Source organism: Mauremys mutica, chromosome 14, assembly GCF_020497125.1.
Source record: "Mauremys mutica isolate MM-2020 ecotype Southern chromosome 14, ASM2049712v1, whole genome shotgun sequence".
In the NCBI taxonomy this organism is placed as follows: Eukaryota; Metazoa; Chordata; order Testudines; family Geoemydidae; genus Mauremys; species Mauremys mutica.
The window spans coordinates 36,752,755-36,771,437 of NC_059085.1; the positions used below are offsets into that span (position 1 = coordinate 36,752,755).

General features: G+C 43.2%; 1 protein-coding gene across 11 annotated transcripts in view; it reads left to right on the forward strand.

Annotated features, from left to right (window-relative positions):
* LOC123349063 (arylamine N-acetyltransferase, pineal gland isozyme NAT-3-like) overlaps positions 1–18,683 on the forward strand; it is a 28,840-nt gene that overhangs the window by 6,047 nt on the left and 4,110 nt on the right. Inside the window, exons 1-3 of one of the 11 annotated variants that reach the window (XM_044986786.1) lie at positions 9,686–10,151; positions 13,093–13,183; positions 13,603–14,589. In XM_044986786.1, the coding sequence (XP_044842721.1) occupies positions 14,439–14,589 (151 nt within the window). In that variant the 5' untranslated portion in view covers positions 9,686–10,151; positions 13,093–13,183; positions 13,603–14,438. Of the gene's footprint in view, positions 1–9,685; positions 10,152–13,011; positions 14,590–18,683 lie in introns of those variants that run through there. The other 10 variants (XM_044986788.1, XM_044986795.1, XM_044986790.1 and 7 more) reach the window with 10 other exon arrangements.

Sequence of the window (18,683 nt, forward strand, 5' to 3'; positions counted from 1 at the left end):
CCCAACTGGGCTCTCCCAGGCAGCCGCCACGTTGCACAGAGCAGCAACCTGGAATGGCCAGTGTCATAGGTGATGGAGGCAGGGATGCTGCCGCACGCCATGGCTTGAAGTGTTTTCCATCAGATACAAGGTTTACAGTTTGGTTCAATGACTCTTAGCACCCCCACAATACAAATTGTACTAGCCCCCTGGCCGGCATGAGAAGAGGCTGGTCCTGCCCTTCCGCTCCCCGCCTGGGTATTGCTACCAGGGATGGATGTCGAGCGTGCCGGGGAGGTGGAAGGCCCAGCAGGAGGACAGAGCCTTTCTTCCAGCCCTGCGGCTGGCAGGCCAAGAAATCTGGGAGGTCAATTGACCCTCCTATGACCTCCCATGCACCACCTATGCCTCATTACTCGTCTGAGAGGAGGCAAAGGAAAGATTCAGCACAGTCATTTCCTTCCGTAATTATTCTTTAGGCAAAGTGCTTCTGAGCCTGTCGTTAAGAACACAGTCACAGAGCAGTCCGTCCTCCATTAGTCAAGGGGAGGAGAAGAGTATGGGAATTCAGTCAGTCACTGCACCACTAAGAACAAAAACAAACACAGCATGAAAGATGCTGTAAATACAAAGCCAGCTGCAATTATTACTGATACATATAAATATTTAAAGAAGCCAATGAATATAAAGTGTGCAAGAGCTCACAGACCTCGAGAACATTAATATGCCCAGTGCTACTAATGTGACTGAAGGTACTGCTCAGAACTCAGGACTTTCCGAGGATGGGTAGGCAATTGCCTACCTATTAACTCCAAATGTAAGAAAGCACAAATGCCTTGAAGACATACTATGGATATCCAGAAAACACTGCTGACACCTGAATGACTCAGTAATGAGAGAACACAGGGGAATATACCACAGAAATTGCATGTAACAGCGGCGGTGTAGAGATAAAAGGTTAACCATTCCATTCCTTCACTGTCCTGTCTTCAGCTCTGATGGGAAGTTTATGCACCTAGACGTTCTCCCCATGTGGTCTTTCTTTCTGCCCCTGCGTGGACACTCATTTTGGTTTAAAAGTGGCATATTTTTGTTTAGCTTAAGCTGATTCCTAATCAACTTAAGCTAAACAAAAATAAGCCACTCATTCAAACGGGTTTGCACAGTTTTAACTAAATTGGTTTAAAAATCACACCTAACCTTTAGTTCAACCAGTGTGGTTTTCTCATGCAGACAAGCCTGTAGGCTCCTAAGTCACTTAGGCATTTTTTAACATTTTACTCTTGGTTCTTAAAAAAATAATGAATACCCCTCCCTTCCCAGTAAAACTCAATAAGAAAAGTCTCAGATATGTGAAAAGGATACAAGATTTCATTTTTATTATTTAACTTGGTTTAGTCCTTTAGTTTTTCTCTGTCGGTTACATTTTTTAAAAAGTGACCTTGATGAAAAATGTTTCAATACTAGTCCAAGCAATGTAACCAAATGATAGATGTGATGCAATTGCAACCATCCATCATGGGTTTGGCCTTCTGAGCAACAAAATGGACCAGTACATTACTATAATCTGCACATCCTTGATGACGCACTCTGAGAAGGAGGAGTTCTTGGGGGGCGGAGGAGAGTCGGAAGGAGGGCAGAGTTTTGAAAAGAAAAGTTTCAAAGGAACTCAAAGCCTGTGATCACTGACAGCTAATAATAAATAATAATACCCAGCACTTATCCAGTGCTTGTCATCTTCAAAGTGCTTTACTATCATCAACTAATTATTTAAATGATACCTATAGATAGTGATAAAATGCCTGCATCCTCTAGGCACCGTATAGGGCCAGATCCCTCTCTGATTTACACTGGTGTAGCTCCATTGACTTCAGTGGAGCTCCTCCTTGCTCTGCACCTGCATAAGGATAAGTGAGAGAAGAATCATCCCACCTGTAATTCCTTCTGCTACTTATCCACCCGCAACCCAAATGGCTCTGTAAAGAATGGAGAAAATTATTTTGCTTTAAAAATAAGCACATTGCTATGATTTCTCAGTTCTCTCCAGTGCATCCTTCAAACTCATGCCACGAATTACAAGTTAATCCAGCCCTGCTATTTCCCCTACTCGGATTCCTGGCTCCAATCTGGAAGAATTCTCTCCTCGGAGCAACATGGGGCACAGCCTGACATCTGCTCAAACTGTACTCAACCCAGGGGTTGGCTCAGGTAGTATTTAGATCCGGTTCAGGATCACTGCAGCACAGTATGCTCCAGTGACCCAACTCCCAGCTTCCCCACCCTGCCCACATGCCTGCTATGCAGGGGGGGCAGAAGCAGCTGGCATAGAACTGGCTATACTGACTTTATGCCTCCTGCGGATTTCCTTAAGCAGGCATAAATCTCCAGCCAGCTCATTAGAGCATATTGCTGACTGCGTGGCAATACCTGAGCAGTACAAACAACCAGAAAGCAGGAGAGGATCTGGCTCTCTGTCAAGATTCTCCTTTCCTTCCCAGTGTCTGAAATTTAGTCTTTGTGGTTTTTCTTCTTAATTTTTTGAGCAGTACACATGGAGCTAGTGAAATCCAAGGAGTTACGTCCACTTACACCAGGCCTTAAGTTGGTCCAAGGGGGCAAGTCTACTGATTTATGGGGGGTTACACTAGGATCCTTCATTAGACGAAATAGCATTGATGTGATGTGTGTTACATGCTGAGGTGCAATCCAGACCAGTGAAGAGCTGTCAACTCTGACCCTATAACCTTTAAGTGTCTTAAAACTTTGCCACTGTAGCTCTCTGCTGGGGATGTCCACAGTCAGAAACAAACATGCGCTTTATGTCTGTGTATTGGGCAGCCCGGTCCAATGTTTTGGATCCAGAAGCCTGCCTGCAATACTACAGATTTCCACTGGTCCCCACTAGCCATGGTTCACAACTGGTAAGGTGACTTCACACTCTCCCCAGCCCAGAATTTTCTCCAAAACAGGTATCCTGAAATGTCCGGCCCTGTCCCGGAGAATCAGCAGAATGTTAACATTCATTGCTCTTTAAAGAGTCAACATCCAACAGTTTGTTACTTTACCTGGAGTTACCAAACAGTTCAGTTCAAACACAGCTCTGGGCTGGTTTGGATTAAAAGTAAAACAAGTGAGTTTTCATTTCAAAGAGAGAGGTGTTAGGTGAGTACAAGCATAAGGATTAAAGTTGGCAATAGTTACAAGAGAAATATAGATAAAACGCTTTCTACTAACTAAAAATTAGCAAGCTAAACTTGGTTCAAGGTAAACTTGGTTTCCATCAATATGGCTGACGGAGCTCCTGGGTCAGGATCTATCCTCCAAAGTCAAAAGGCTGGTACCCTTGTCTTCTTAGGTGAAAGAGAGAAACATTGGGTTTCTCGACCCCTCTCTTTTATAGTCCATTGAATCCTTGAAGAGGATTCTTCTGAAGGAGATGTCCAAACAAAAGTCTATTTCCAGCTGTGAATTAGGCAACTAAATTATTTAGTTTCTGCCCCCTCTTGTGCAACTGAATGAACATTAGACATGCGATTGCCTATCTCCTTCCCCCCACCCCATAGTGTGACAATTGCCTTCACCCCTTGTTAGCTTGCTGGGTCTGTTTATGTGGGATGTAAATACATTCTCATTATCTTTCCAAGCACTTTGGAAGTAACTTGCAGGTGGAGAAATGACATTCCTTTGTCTAAGGTGAGGTAATTCCTGCATGACTGGAAAACACATTTTAAGAATTATAACTTCAGTTGATGTCCATAACTTTGCATCAGATGCTTGCGTCCACATTACACCATGGTATTAATAACCAGTGAGTCATGAGGTTTTCATTGACACCTTGCATGAAACTTACCAGATACATTTCATGACATTAAAGACTTGGGGTATGCTTGAACTGGTTGAGCCAGCTGCAATTCATTACCAGATATTTTGGTGCCCCTAGCCCTCTTCCCTGGGGCTGTTCTTAATGTCAGTGTGTCACCAGGGTGAGATTTTCAAATCCATCCAGCATTGGCCTAAATATGCTTCCATTGAAGTAAGTGATAAAACTCCTATTGATTTTAATGGCAGCAGAGTTAGGCCAATAACTGAATTCTTTTGAAAATACCACCCTAAGGAAAGGAGACAGGAAATGTTTGGGGGCAATAATAATTGATAATAGTATCACTAATACTCATTCCACAATGGTCATTATCTTCTAGTTTGTCTGCACATTTGACATTATGCATTAAGTGGAGTTCAGTGTTCCAGACTGGCGTAAATTTACAGTGAAGACAATTCTGCTTCACAATTTATAAAGAGAGGGTTCGTTTCCCTCCAGCTGGGCAACAAAATTCAAAGAGAGTTTAAAGCTATCAATTTTCTTCTGCTCACCTATAAGATGAAAAGGGTTCGACCTCAAAGAAACAGATTAAATTCGCATGGCAGCTTTACAGATAAATAGAAAGCCCATTCAGACAGAATACAGATCACAAAGCCACTGTATACTGAATCACAAATAGGAATGTCAAAAGCAAAACAAGGTGGGTTCAGAAGTGATCCAATAAAAGATATGACCTCCCCCACCTTGTCTCTCTCATATCCTGGAACCAACACAGCTGCAACAACACTGCAACAAATAAAATAATCCAGTGTAACAGGACACCTGAGGTGTTGGGATTAATATAGGTAGACAAGTGGAATAACTCATTTTAAAGTAACAAGAATGAAAAATAGCAAGACGTTTACTGCTTTGCATAAAAAAAGTTCACCTCAAGCAGGGTTAGAGGCTTAGCCTCAGCTCCCATTAGTGCCTGTGCTAGGTTACACGTAGGCCCAGGCCCTCAAAGGTATTTAAGTGCCTAGCTCCCTTTGAAATCAACTTGTTTGCTAGAGACCTGGTTTAGAAGAACATAACCCTTTGTGGACATTCCAGTTGAAACTTTTCTGCTGGGTCCTACTGGTAGCAGGATCCATGGGCTACCCCAGAGCTACCAGTCTTCTGACTAACAGAGATCAGTAGAAACCAACAGAGACCCTATTCCAAGTAGAGGTTACTCCGTCATTGAATCTCTGAAACCCAAAATGGCAGAGCCCAGTGCAGTGCTGACCATGAAGAAGGGAGTTCAAGAAAACCTTCCTTTACCCCTGTCTGTGCCCACAAAGGAAATGATAGTAACTCCAGCTTTTAGGAAGCCATCGTTTGAAGAGGGAGAGAAAGGTGCCTGTCCCTCCCATTCATGATGTTTGCAGTGTTGTTGTAGTTGTGTTTGTCCCAGGATATTAGGTAGACAAGATGGGTGAGGTCATATCTTGTATTGGCTCAATTGTATTGGACCAAAGAGTCAAGCTTTTGAGCTTACACAGACCTGAAGAAGAGCTGGAGAGCTTGTCTTTTTCACCCACATAAGTTGGTCCAGTATTTTGATGCCCAGATTCCTAGCTCAAGCTAAGAAAATTGCCCAGAAGCAACTGGAAGACGCTGAGTAGCCCTGAGCCTCACCCTTTTACTATAGTAAAATTGCTTTTTGGAAAATAGAGACTATAGTCAGATGCGCCAGTGATGGGTGGCATGGAAGAACCTATGTAGGTTTTCCTCTGCTTCACCTGAGAGGTAGCTCTGGCTTGTGCTAGCGCAGTTCTGCTTAAGGCTGCCGTATGTGTGTGTGTGTGGGTGGATGAGTGAGGGAATGGGGGAGATGGACTGATTTGTTGTTGTCATTCAATACTGCATGATTTTCACAGAGATGTTACTGTATGCCTTTGTATCCATGTGTAAATACTGTTGCGCACAATACCAGGGAATGCAAGATGCTCTCTTTCTCACACCTGATGGCTGGGAGCTAGAGAAGTGATTCAGTCAAGGAAGGTGATCCGAGCAGCTGTGATTTTAATGGACTGAGGGGTAGGTGCAGTGTAGGAAACTAGAAGCTAGAGGGGAGAATGACAGTAATCAAGACATGAGAAAATGACGGACTGGATGAGAGTCTGAGCTGTAGGGATTTCAGTGGGAGTTAGTGCCTAAATACCTCTGAGGATCTTGGCCAGAAAGAAAAGATCAGCTAGGAGTTATGTAGGATGTGGTGGCAAGGTCTGGACAATTGCCAGTGCATATAACATACGTATTATTCTTAGACTGAATGTGTAAACATGCTTGTTTTAAATCAGCACGTTAATCCCAAGAGCACATATTGTTACCTCCAAAGGCAAACGATGATCATACACCAATAGCCTGAACCAACATTACTAATCACTGGCAGGCAGGAAAGTGAGAAATGTACAGGTACAATTACTGGAACATAGTATCTAAGCAACCCTTTTCTCTTCTGTATTTATGGAAGAAGAATGGATCGTATAAGTCAGCGGTTTCACATTTCTTTCTATACTATTGTAGTCAAATTGCACCTGGACGGCAGTCCCAGTGTCTGATTAAGACTCCCAAAAACCCAAGCATCTTTTCTGAGTGGAAACATTTGCAAGTCAAAGCAATCAGTGGAGATCATTTTTACACATGCCAGTCTTGACTGAAGTTCTGAGCCCTGCACACTGTCTTTTGTACTTAGACACTATGTTTCACCGAGCAAATGAAAACAAATTTGAATTTAGCTCAGAAGAGCTTGGCTTTATACAGACTATTTTGTTTGACTTGTCTTGAAAGCCAACAGGGCCTCAGTAGTTAAAAGGATCTTGTGATAGAAGAGGAACTGGAAAGTGTCGCAATCCGATTCATAGTTATGGCTCTGTATGGCCAATTGTCGGTCCACGGCCATCTTGTCCTGCTAAAAGGACAAGGCAGCCTCCATTTTGGACCAGGTTCTTGTTGTATATGAGGGGGCAAAAACCTCTCGTAAAAACTGCTGTAGTAGGTGGAATCCACAACCAAGTCAGTTGTGCTCTCCTGTGGTTTTTGGTTTTTTTTGCTTTTTCTGTTGCTGGGCCATCTAAAGGTCAGGCTAGTTCTATGTATGAAGGCCTGATTCTGCCCAGCAACCTGTTTTTTTTTGGTCAGTCGTCTGGAGGTCAGACTAGTTCTGCCCAGCAACTCCAGAGTACTGCATACAGAGACTTAATTCTGCCCAGCGACTCATTTTCCCGCTCTTTTTGGACCCAGTCATCTAAGGGTCAGGTTTGTTTACTCGTCAACTCCAGTGTGCCGTGTGCAAAGCCTTCCGACGTGGGGTGGCAACAGCTCGAAACCTGAAGGGAGGAGGGACCAGGGAGCCAATCAGATACTGACACGAGGGAGTGAGACCTGTCTATAAAACTAGGTCCCCCCCCCCAAATTTGTGTGGAGCATCCGCGTGTTAGCTGAAGGACCTGATCACTCGTTCGGCCAGGGTCTCCTCCTGGTAAAGTGCACTCGTGTCGTATCGTTTGGATTCGTTGTCGTTTGGACCCGATCCCTGTCAGCTCGTCATGCTTCTGGTGTCTGTTCTGCTGGTCAGCTGCGCCTGGAGTGCGGTATTTGCTTTTTGATATCTGACAGTTAGCTTATCTAGCCTCTTATTTGTTCCCCTCCCTAACTTGGTACCAAATATCTGCTCAGGATATCAGGATTGTATTAGTGAGCTCAGAATTGCACAATTGCTTAGCTAGCTTGTATAATTGTATACTTGTTATTGGATTGTTAATTGCAAACTGTTTATGTGAATGAATCACTGCTCTGTCTGTGTCCAGTGTGTGTGTGTGTTTAAACTTGGGAGCTGCCTCTACTTAGAGGGTAGCTGACCAAGGGGGTCCAGTCCCCGCGGTCTGAGTGAGTGGAATCTGCCCAGCTGCAGCCGCACCACACTCTGGATTTATCCTCTGTGTGAACACAAGGGTGGCTGAGGCAGTGGCCCGTGGGTCTCTTTCTCTGTGTTGCACCGGGCACCGCCCTGACGAACCCGATTCCTACCTTGAGAGATTGGTGTGCCTGTCTATTTGGTGGTGTGGTGAGCAGTATACAGTACATTGTTATTGGTTTGAATTTGCTTATATTGTTTATCTGAGTCCCAGTTGGGAATTGCCTCCTCCCCCGGCCCAAGGTGTAAAGAAATCCCTAAATAAACGCAGCCACTTGGCTTTTCAGTGTTACCCTGGTCCTGCCTGTCTTTTCCTCACTCAATACCAAGCTTGAACGAACCCCCAGCTAATTCAGACAGAAAGATCCTTTAAATAAGGATGTCTCCAGTACTTCTTGCCCAGGGATGAATAGTATTGGTTGCAAGAGAAGAAACAGGATAACGCTAGGGGAGAAAAAAATCTTCACTTCCATGATACAGCTGGTTATAGATATACTGAGGCTAAGGGATAGATGCTGTGGATCCTTTGGGAATGTAGAATGAACAGATACCTCTATTGGTCGGAATGGTGGGTCTGATGGGCCATATTACACCACTGATTTTTAAAGAGCACTTCCCATGACTTTAATGGTGAGGCTCTGATTGAAAAATAATCAATGGTGTTATATCACCCATGGCATTTCAAATACCATATATTACACCTTTACAACAGAGCCATGGTAATGTACAAGGACAAAATGGAGATTAAAGCGGAGTTGACTTAGAAGGAGTTTTCTGTTATTGAATCTGTACAGGCAAGTAACCTAGATGAAATGCTCGCATAGATTTCCTTAGGCTCAGAGAACCTGCTTAACTTGTGTTACAAAAGAACAAAGATGATCAGTTTAAAGAGTAGAACTGGATGGAAAGTTTTACAGCTAAAGAGAAAACAAACAACTCTTTGTCTTGGGCAATGCACGTGTGATTGATTTTTGCTGGTATAATAGTTTTCCTCTTGTGTACCTGTGGCAAGAAGAAATGCAGGAAACATAGTCAAATTCATGGCTGGGATGAGGTAAGTGACGGCAATTTTAGTGAAACCTGTGGAAAAATTGACCCATGGAGAGGGGACAGATTCACAAACAGAAGTAGAGGAGATCAACTGGTGTCAATCAATTTAAGAACTGATCCAGTGTAGGGATTCATACATCATTTTAACAGCATATTTTAACACCCTGCTGGGCCAGTTGACTCGGGGTGGTTTGCCATTAAACACAGAAACTTTCAATTCTTGGATATATTGACTTCGCCATGCTCCAGATTGGTGGTGACTGGATATGCTGGCTGTTCATTAGTCTAGGTGAAGTGTCTTGGGGTGCTGCCTGATCTCACTTCTGCCTCCAATGGACACATGCCCATGTTGCTCACACACACATCAACCCAATTAGTACTAATTCCTACTCTGGCTGGCAGGCTTAGCAGAGATGCAGATATAAAGGATGAAATTTAACTGCCTGATTTTCAATGGTGGGGCACATACTTGGCCTACTTTTATATGTGCACAATCTAGCATACTTGCATACCTACACACATGAACTCACATTATGTACATACAAAAGTAATTGGGCATCATGCCAGAGTGTGTATGTATTTGGGTACATACCGATGCGCACAATTGCTTTGCACATGGAGGCTGGGTTTGAAAATTAGGCTTAAATGCCATGAACTTTTGAATGTGCTGCAAGAATCTATTGGAGTATTTTGCTGCTCTCGCAGGAGCTTGTGCCAATTGTGAATAAAGGTCACAGAAGCTCCTGTTTGGTATTATGAGCATTCCTGCAAATCTTTAGTCTTTGGATTTTGCCTGGAATGGCTGCAGATTAACAATTAAACTATCAGAGAGAATGGAAATGAACCCTTTAACTCTGGACTGTTGGCACTGAGCGCTAGAGCTCTTCACTTCCCTATAGCTCGGGCTGTGGGAATCTACACAGCAATGTAGATATTCAACTTAGGCTGGCGTGAGCCTGATTGTCTACACTGCAATTTTAAGCCGTGCAGACTGAGCCCCGCAAGCCCAAGTCAGCTGATACACACTTTGAGACTCAGTGCCCCAGGTTTTGTACTGAAGCATAGACGTACCTCTAAATGACTTACCCACTCTATGGTGGAGCAGAGAATTAAATGCAGGTCTTCTGAATCCCAGGCTAACAGCCTAATCACTGGATTGTCCTTCCTTTAGGGAAGTTTCATTCCCAAGGCAGCTTTGGACCAGCGTACCCAAATCCTCCTTAGGTTTTGTCTATGACGGACTCAGTTAAAGAAATTCCTCTCTTTAAGGTGAGGAAGTTGACCCTTCAGGAGTACTGCTAAAGGAAGTGGGAAGAGCTTTCTGGATCCAGAACAACACGATTCTTTGCTCAGGATTTTCAGGTGAGGCTGCTCCTCTACCAATCTGTGGTAGAATCTGCTTTTTATGAATATGTTTTCCATTCAGTTGCACTGATAGGTTTGGATCACACCCTTTAGGATCTGTTTCTAATGTTGACACTTACCACTCAACAATGCAAATTTTGGGGATGATCCTCCTACAGGTGATAAATTTTATCACATAAACAAGTCAGGTATTATGCATTCTTTCCATCATTCAGTTGATGCCATCACAATCTCACAAGGGTCTGTCTTTTGGCATATTCTTAGGCCTGGTCTACACTGAAAAATCTACACCCTTGAGCGACGTGGTTAAGCTGACCTGATCCCCAGTGTAGACAGCTGAAGGTCGACAGAAGAATTCGTCCATTGACCTAGCTACTGCCTCACGAGGAGGTGGATTACCTATGTTGATGGGGAACTCTTCCCATCAGCATATGTAGTGTCTATACTGAAGTCCTACAGTGGCACAACTACAGCATTGCAGTTGAGCTGCTGAAGCATTTCCGGTGTCGACAAACCCTTAGTTCCTTTTAGAATCTCAGAACCCTCAATGATCATTGAAAATATAATAGAAACTGAATTATTACTATTTTAATTCTGTTTTCCCTTAATTCTAATTGTTATATTCAACAAGAAGCTGTAATAGTGTACTGAATAGTACTATACTCTTAAAAGTTCCTTTAATCTTAAAACTAACTTTAATTCCAGGTGAGTTTATTTATTCCAGCCTCCAGTATGGGAAATTTTATTCTCAATTTTGTTCTACATTAGATAACTTCCAGAGTTCACTATCAAATTACCATTCCAATGCCAAACACTAAAATGCTTTTTATCATTTCAAATTAAACACTTGTTCATTAACCAAAATTAATACAATAAACAACTTGATTATAATTAATACTATTTTCTGATACTAAAACATAACTCCAAGTAATTGTTAAAGGACACTCCCATACTGAAAAGCATGTATATGTAACTCAGCATCTCACTGATACTAAGCAACTTTATTACAATTCTTAAAACAACAGTAACTAACTACAATTAAATTTTTAACTATTTTAACTTGGATATTTAGTGAAATTTAACCCACAGCGCTATACTCAGAACTTCAGATATAATCATACAAAGGAATATTTGTTGTCAATTTGATTTCTCATATAACCATCACAATCTCTCTTTGGGCTATTGGTTTTTTATTTTACAAAGATGATAAAAGTTACACTTAAGCTAGTGGTTCCCAACTTGAAAATCTTGAGGACTTCACCAAAAACTTTTATATTGATTTACATCTTACCAGGAGTCTGGTAAGTGCGTGAGACGTCTATAGTGGGCATTTACTTTGTGGTTGTCACATATTTCATATTGTACCAATTACCAATGCAATATTATGCTCTTGGAAAGGTATCAGTCCCTTTAGGTTCTAAATGATTGGAATCTGTACAACTTAAAAAAGTTGGAAACAAAAACAACCCGAGAGGGGTGAACCCCAGGATAAGTTCTTCCCTGTGAGCTTCACAGCTAGGATAGTTTCAAGGATGAAAGAAGGCTGTCTGGCTGTCCTCCTTTCACACAATTTATTGCTCTTTCCAAAGAATAGATAAGTGTTCCAGCAGGCAGCATAAACCTGTAAACTAATCATCAGAAAGGAAACAAAGCACTAATTTGAACCTCTCAACTCTCACCCAGAGGTTTTCTGGGCCTTATAAAATGTAGGTCTTTCTTTCAATTTCAACATTAAACCCTGTATCAACTAGTCCTTAATAATAGGTTGCCATTTCTAAATACAAATAAATGACATCACACATTCCTCAATGAAATTTAACCCCTAACATGCCACTCCTGCATTTGCTGACTGAATCAGTGTGTATGGGGATTAGTTACCATCTACAATTAGTCTCTCATCCAAGTCCTTTTCTTTGTCCCTTATACTGGGAAATTGCATATAGGACATCACCATTTGTTTATTAAATACTTTTTAGTGGATTCCGCCAATGTCCATGAATATTATAGTTTGGTTCAGCAACTGAATACTACTAAACAATAGCTTAGGGTTCCCCTTTTCTTCGGGTTTATATGAGAATAAATCCACACATGGCCTTTTCTACCTCTTGGGTAAAGGGCTAACTAGCTAACTCTCCTCAGCCTATCCCAATCCACGAATTAGGCACAGCTCTTCCTGATCAGGGCTACTCCAGCGCAACTGCTGTTGTTGCAGTGCCCAGAGTGCTCTTTCAGTTGCTGTTTCCCAGCACTCTGTCACACATCTGCCCGCTTCCCTGACAGGAAGGTGTTTTCTTTACCTCTTACTGGAGGTGCTACCTCGTGGGGCTCCCTTAGTAATCCTCCAGGTCCCGCTTGTGGAGCCCACTCATTCTTCACCCATAGAAATCACTCTGGTGGGGGGTGGTCACCTCCATAGCTTAGTTTTGGCCCACAACTCTTCACACCATGGGCATCCTGAGGGGTTGCTCTTTCTATTCTCCTCCTTTGTATCTGCTGGTGGCTCAAGGACTGTCCCCTGCCCCAACTCTGTCACAGCCCTACAAACCTTGTGCCTGACCACTACTGCTAATGACGACAGGGAAATACTATTTTACTAGTTCCTTGGACCATCCGAGAGGCAGTGTGGTCTAGTGTTCAGACCAGAGAGTGGGTGCTTCCTCCCTCTCGCGTCTGCCTGCGGCCCCCACTGATCAACTCCTCCGCCTCCCTGCCAGTGCCTCCTGCATGCTGTGGAGCAGCTGTTCAGCGGTGTGCGGGAGACGCTAGGATGGAGGGAGAGGAGCATGGACAGGGCGCGCTCGGGGGAGAGGGTGGAACGAGGCTGGGAAGAGGCGGGGTGGGGCTGGGAAGGGGTGGAGCCTTGTGGGAAGGGATACAACGTATGTGTTGACAAAAGTGACACAGCACTTTAATCTCTTGAACTTTGCTGCTTGAGCAGAGGTCTTTTCAAATACAAACAGTTTCTACAGCACAAGTCTGAAGTCCCATAGCTAACCCTGAGGCATATAGGAACCATCAGGATCAGAATGGTAAGTACTCACACGGGTTATAAGTACATTAAAAAAAGTAAATTGTGTCCAGTCATATTCTGGGTCTGAGAAATTGACACATTCAAAATCTGGGCTATCAAGTTCCCCACCGAGGCTCTTTTTTAAAAAAAAATTTGATAGTTCCTTGCACATCAACTCAACCTCAAAACTACTGGTAATAGCTCAACCAAAGGCAAGTGTTTAGGTCTGAGTTCCTTTGCCAGACCTGAAGACAAGCTCTGTATAGCTGGAAAGCTTGTCTGTTTCACTAACAGAAATTGGTCCAATAAAGATATTACCTCACCTCTCTCTAATATGCTGGGACCAACGTGGCTACAACACCACTAGAGACAATTTTCTTTTCTGTAAACTTTATATTTGGAATAGTTTTCTGATCCCTAATAATGTTTTTTTTACAGCGCCTTTGACATAAGCCTATCAGAGTGCACAAGAATTTCATCAGTCTGTTACGTTTGAAGACCAAGTAAAATTATAGTGACATCTAGTGACCATTAAGATTTCACAGTGGTACCAGCAGTAGCAGTAGAATATGTTGCCGGTAGAGAACATTTTAATCACACAGTATTCAGAATTTGATTATTAAAATCGGTAAGAGAATGAATTAAAATGCTGATGGATGTAATAACGTGACCAACCCTATAATTTATTGAAAATAGGCTTGCAAATTCTTAAGAATGCAAAGAATGATTACAAGCAGGCCTGGTTAATATGAATGCATCTAAAACAACATGTTTTTTCAGCCTGAAATACAGGAGAATGTGGTTAATAGAGAGTTCTCTGTGGTCAGAGAAACACCAGATCACCTGCCTATCCCCAATAAGAGAAATTGGAGAAATTTAACGTAGCAAAGATTTGCAATTGCCCATTTATTAAATGTATCTGTATAAATAGCTAGAGCTGTACAATTTAATGTGAAGACAAATATCAATGTATAGAACAGTTTCATGGTCTCTATAATGCCAGGTTGTTAAAAATAGTGATTGCGCTTTAATTCCCCCAAACTGCATGTCAGTTTGAAATCCCAGGCAGGAGAGTACTCTCCCTGGATCTTGGGCTGAGAAGACCTGCACTAGGACACACATGGCAGTGACAAAGTCTGAACTTGGACCTCTTGGGACTCATAAGACTCAGCTGTCTCCTTCTGCATTGAGCCAGGGGTGCTTGCTGTCATTTTAACCCCCCAAGGGGGTAGAATAGCATCCTGTTTAAGACCCACAGTAGTGACTGAATCCTAATGCCTTCACAGGGGCTGCCACAGACCTGCTCTGCCATCCCTCATCCACCCAAACTGCTCGGAGGGCAATTGAACTTTCAGGCATTCAGGGCATGTAGGACTGGATCATCCTTAGCAAGGAATCAGAGAGTGCTCTGTCCGCTTCAGAGTGGTGAGTCTGTTCTACTTAGCCTGTGTAATGACCAGGGCTCAGCTGGACCATCAGCAGAAGGGCTCACACCTGGGTACCTCTGGTTCTTTGCATAAGCCTCTACTGCTTGAGCTAGAAGACCTCTCTCTGTAAGCCAGTGCTGCAGCAGGCTCATCGCTCTCAGGCCAAGCCACCGCTAGAGGGGGGCACAGCGCAACACTGAGCAGGTGGGGGGGTTACCCTGCAAAAGAATAGTCCCCACCGCCAGCAGTGGGCCTGCTGCCCAGGAGCTCAGCTGCCGTACGAGGGGTCAGCATGTACCTCTTGAACTCATTCCAGAGCCTTTTCCCAGCCAGTGGGTTCTGACCTGGGGGATGGAGCAAGCACCTGGTGCTGCTCCCGAATGACACTTTCTAGCTGACTGAAGGGAAGCTGCTGCTGAGAGCTGGGGTCAGCCTTTCCCTCTGAGTTGGAAGATCACTGGGAAGCAGGTTCTTTCAGGGCATGATCCAATGCCCATTGAAATCAGTGTAAAGACCCACTAAGTTTACTAGGCTTTTCATAAGGCTCAGGGGAGGGATGGAAGGGGAAATGTGTGAGGAGATCTCCCCTGAAATCAAGAATGTTCTGCAAGGAGGAAGCAGTTAAAGGCTGTGTTGTGGGAAATGGGTTCCTTTAGGTGTCGAACTGGCACCGCGCCTGGCTCTAGTTAGTGCTATCAGTCCCTCACGTTCCTACAACACCCCAAATGGGGAAATTCCTAGCAAGATTTAAAAAGCAGAAGAATGCTTAGCGGACACTGCTGTCTGATTGCTTGGGGTTTGGCTTGCTCTCCAGTAAAACACTGGGTTCTGACTCTGTAAGTATGACAGGATCTAACCTGGACAGTGAAATCTGTTAAGTGTTGCAATCCGGACAATTATCTTTGTCTGTTTACAAACATGGAGCTTCCCAGGGGATGTCTGCCTATGTCAGGCAACCTGTTCCCTTGATGATAACGTGGCTTGGACCTGAGCACAGTCACATGGGGTGAAAGACCATCCACAGATGGCAATGACAAAGAGCAGCAAAGTACTGAAATGTGTGACAGGTTGTGCAGTGGGTTACCACAGAGATCTGTGCCTGAACTTATTTATCTGCACCATCAGCAGTTTAGTGAAATGTTTTGTTGATATTAAATTAGGATGTTGCTGAGCACAGAGAATTAATACAAAAGAATCTAGAAATAGTTGAGGCTTGGGAGGAAAATAGCAAAATGAGATTTAGCTTAGAAAGATTCACACTACTCCTTAGGTGGAAAGCAATATGAGTTATACCCAGTGACGGGGGGATGCTACATAGCAGTAGTTATTCTTTAATTCTTGTGTAGCATCCAGAGACTCCAGTCATTATTAGAGTCCCGTAATGCTTGACGTGGTTCAAACATCCAAGAAGACACAGCCCCAAAGAATTTGTATTCTACAAAATCTACTGTAATCCACAAAGAAATGTAGCGGAGACAAGGGATAACAAACTAGACACTAAGCTCCTGTAGTAAGATGAGGCCCTGAAACATAAACCCTTATCAGAGGCCCGGTATGAGGCCCTAAGGCCTGAACTAAAGTAATGGTCAAGACTTTGCTAACATAAAGCAAAGTGAAGCTGTGAGCCAGAGGCAGGCCCTGCTCGCAGAAGCTGGCAAGGAAAGGGCTGATGTTGCAAAAATCCATATACCTAAAAGGTACTGGACACTAGAGATGATACCAGAACACTCCGATACTTGCACATTACACACACAGATAACAAAGAACAGGTGAACCCATCCTAAAGACAGGCAAAAGGGTACTATGATGGATGGAGTTGTTTTGTTCTAACCAACATAGACATGGTGAGAAGCGGCACCTTGCTGTGTAGAGGGGTTGTACCTTGCTACGTAGAGGGGTTGCACCTCAATGTGTCAGGAATGAGGTGTAACTTGTTTGTACTTGTGTATAAGAATGTCTCCCTGGGGCGTTGTGTCTGTCCAGCCTTGGGGGCAGTGGAGTGTCCCGCCACTGACTGAGCTGTGTCCATTGTCAGGGAGCACATACGTACTAGCAGAACTGTTGACATTTGATCCGAGGAGCTAGAGACTGTGTTTCATTTGACAATAAACCTGGCCAGGTGCCTTCATGCTTTATCAGAGTCTGAGGTCATTGGGGGTTCTCTTGGGGTCTGCTGTGTCAGCTATCTGCGCAGAGCCGGGGCAGCACACAGAGGGCACACTCGCACACAGCTGACTGTTATCAACATTGGACAGAGCAGAGCACCACACCAGTGGAGTCTGACAACTGCTACAGTACAAGAATTTGGGTTTGCTGCCCAATCAGCACTAGGGTTTGTGTTTGTGTTCAACAGTGCTAGAATCTTGTCATTCTTGTGACATATCAAACAGTGAAAATCTTATCAGATCAACTGTTCAAGAACTTTCAGCCCTAAATTCCTGACCAACACTTAGCTGCCTAATATCCTGAAAAAAGTACCACCCTCTGATATTATAATGTTATTGAAACTAACTCTTCCTGTTCCCGACAACCAACCAGTAGATTTAGCCACTGAAAAAGACAAACCAGTGTGTGTTCTAATGAGTAGAGTTAGAATCCTCATTACTTCAGTGCAACTAAAATTTGCTAGCTCACTACAGCTGAACTCCTCCCTCCTCTGGCTTTGGTCAGTTACAGAAGAGAGTGAAAGTGACCTGATAAAAGAAGGCGTTTCTCTCAAGAGAAGCTGGAGAACTGTTGTCTATTCCCAACTTCACCACATAAAGGACTGAAAACCGAGCCAGACAGTTTAGTGCCTAAAGAAGCAAGAGAGTGAAAACTGGTACACTTGTGGTTGAGCTGTTTTTACAGATAGGACACCTTTTAAACCCAGAATCTTTGTGGTTGATTTAGTCATAAATGTGCATTCAAATCTGGCCTATGAACAAACATTGCTGGAAATGGCTACACGGCATAAGAATTGAGAGGGAATGTTCAGCCAATTTCAGACTTGACTTCTCTTGTGTCAGTGTAACAGACTTACTGGCTTATTCTCTCAATTATCAGCCTCAGCCAGAATACACATTCACATCATCTGGCTTGGTTCAGATGCCAGTGTGAAAGGTGACCCAGAAATAACCATGCCGGATGGACAGATTCAGACACTTCTGATGTTATGCCTGGTTCTGATAGTTGTAAGCAATAATACATTTTATTTTGTTTTCAAAGCCAACATACTTTCAACACATTTAAAATTAGAGCAGCAACAACACAGTAAGATTTCCCTTTAAGAGGAAAAATCTTTTAAAATACTGTCTTTACTTCTGCCAAAAAAGAAACAAAAGGAATTGAAGTTGGATAGCAGTGTTGACAATATCTTGTGATATTTCGTGGTTTTCTTAAAAATTTCAAAGCTGGAATCAGGTGGCAATCTCAGATTTCATTTAAAAAATTTTTTCTAGCCCTCCAGGTTGCTGTGAAAAGCTTGAAAATGTGACCCCTAAATGCGCCAGTTCCAGAACGCAAATAAAAGGAACCCAAATTTATTATTTTTTAAAATCTCATGATTTTTAAGCCAATTGTGTGATTTTGGGGGCCTGTCATTTGAACCTTTGGGGTTGACAATACTGGGATAGCTACAATTTACATTTCTATAAATTCTGAACAGCACCGGTTGGGGACATTTCTGGCCCTGCCTGCATATTGTCCTAATTGGGAGCAATATTGTTTTATATTTGGGGTATTTCCCCCATTTCTTTCATATGATGGGGTTTTTGTGGGTTTTTCAGTACTGCACACTGATAACTATCCCGATTGAATACTTCTTATATCCTTAGTGTAGTAAGTTTTAAATACACAAATCATGTAAACCAAGGAGGAAGTGCTACCTAGAGAGCAGCGCAATGGGACTTTTATCTCTTGGGCTTCTGAAACCTTTATCTTAAGGCACAGAAGGTACCTGAGAATGTTTGAGACCTCTTGGATCAATCATCTGTGCTCTGACCAGTCATTCTGAATCTGATCCTCAGAGTAGGCTGATGTTTGGTGGTTTTAACTCTGGGTATAACTATTAGCCTATTTGTCCATATCAAAATCCCTGCTCCCTTCACAAAG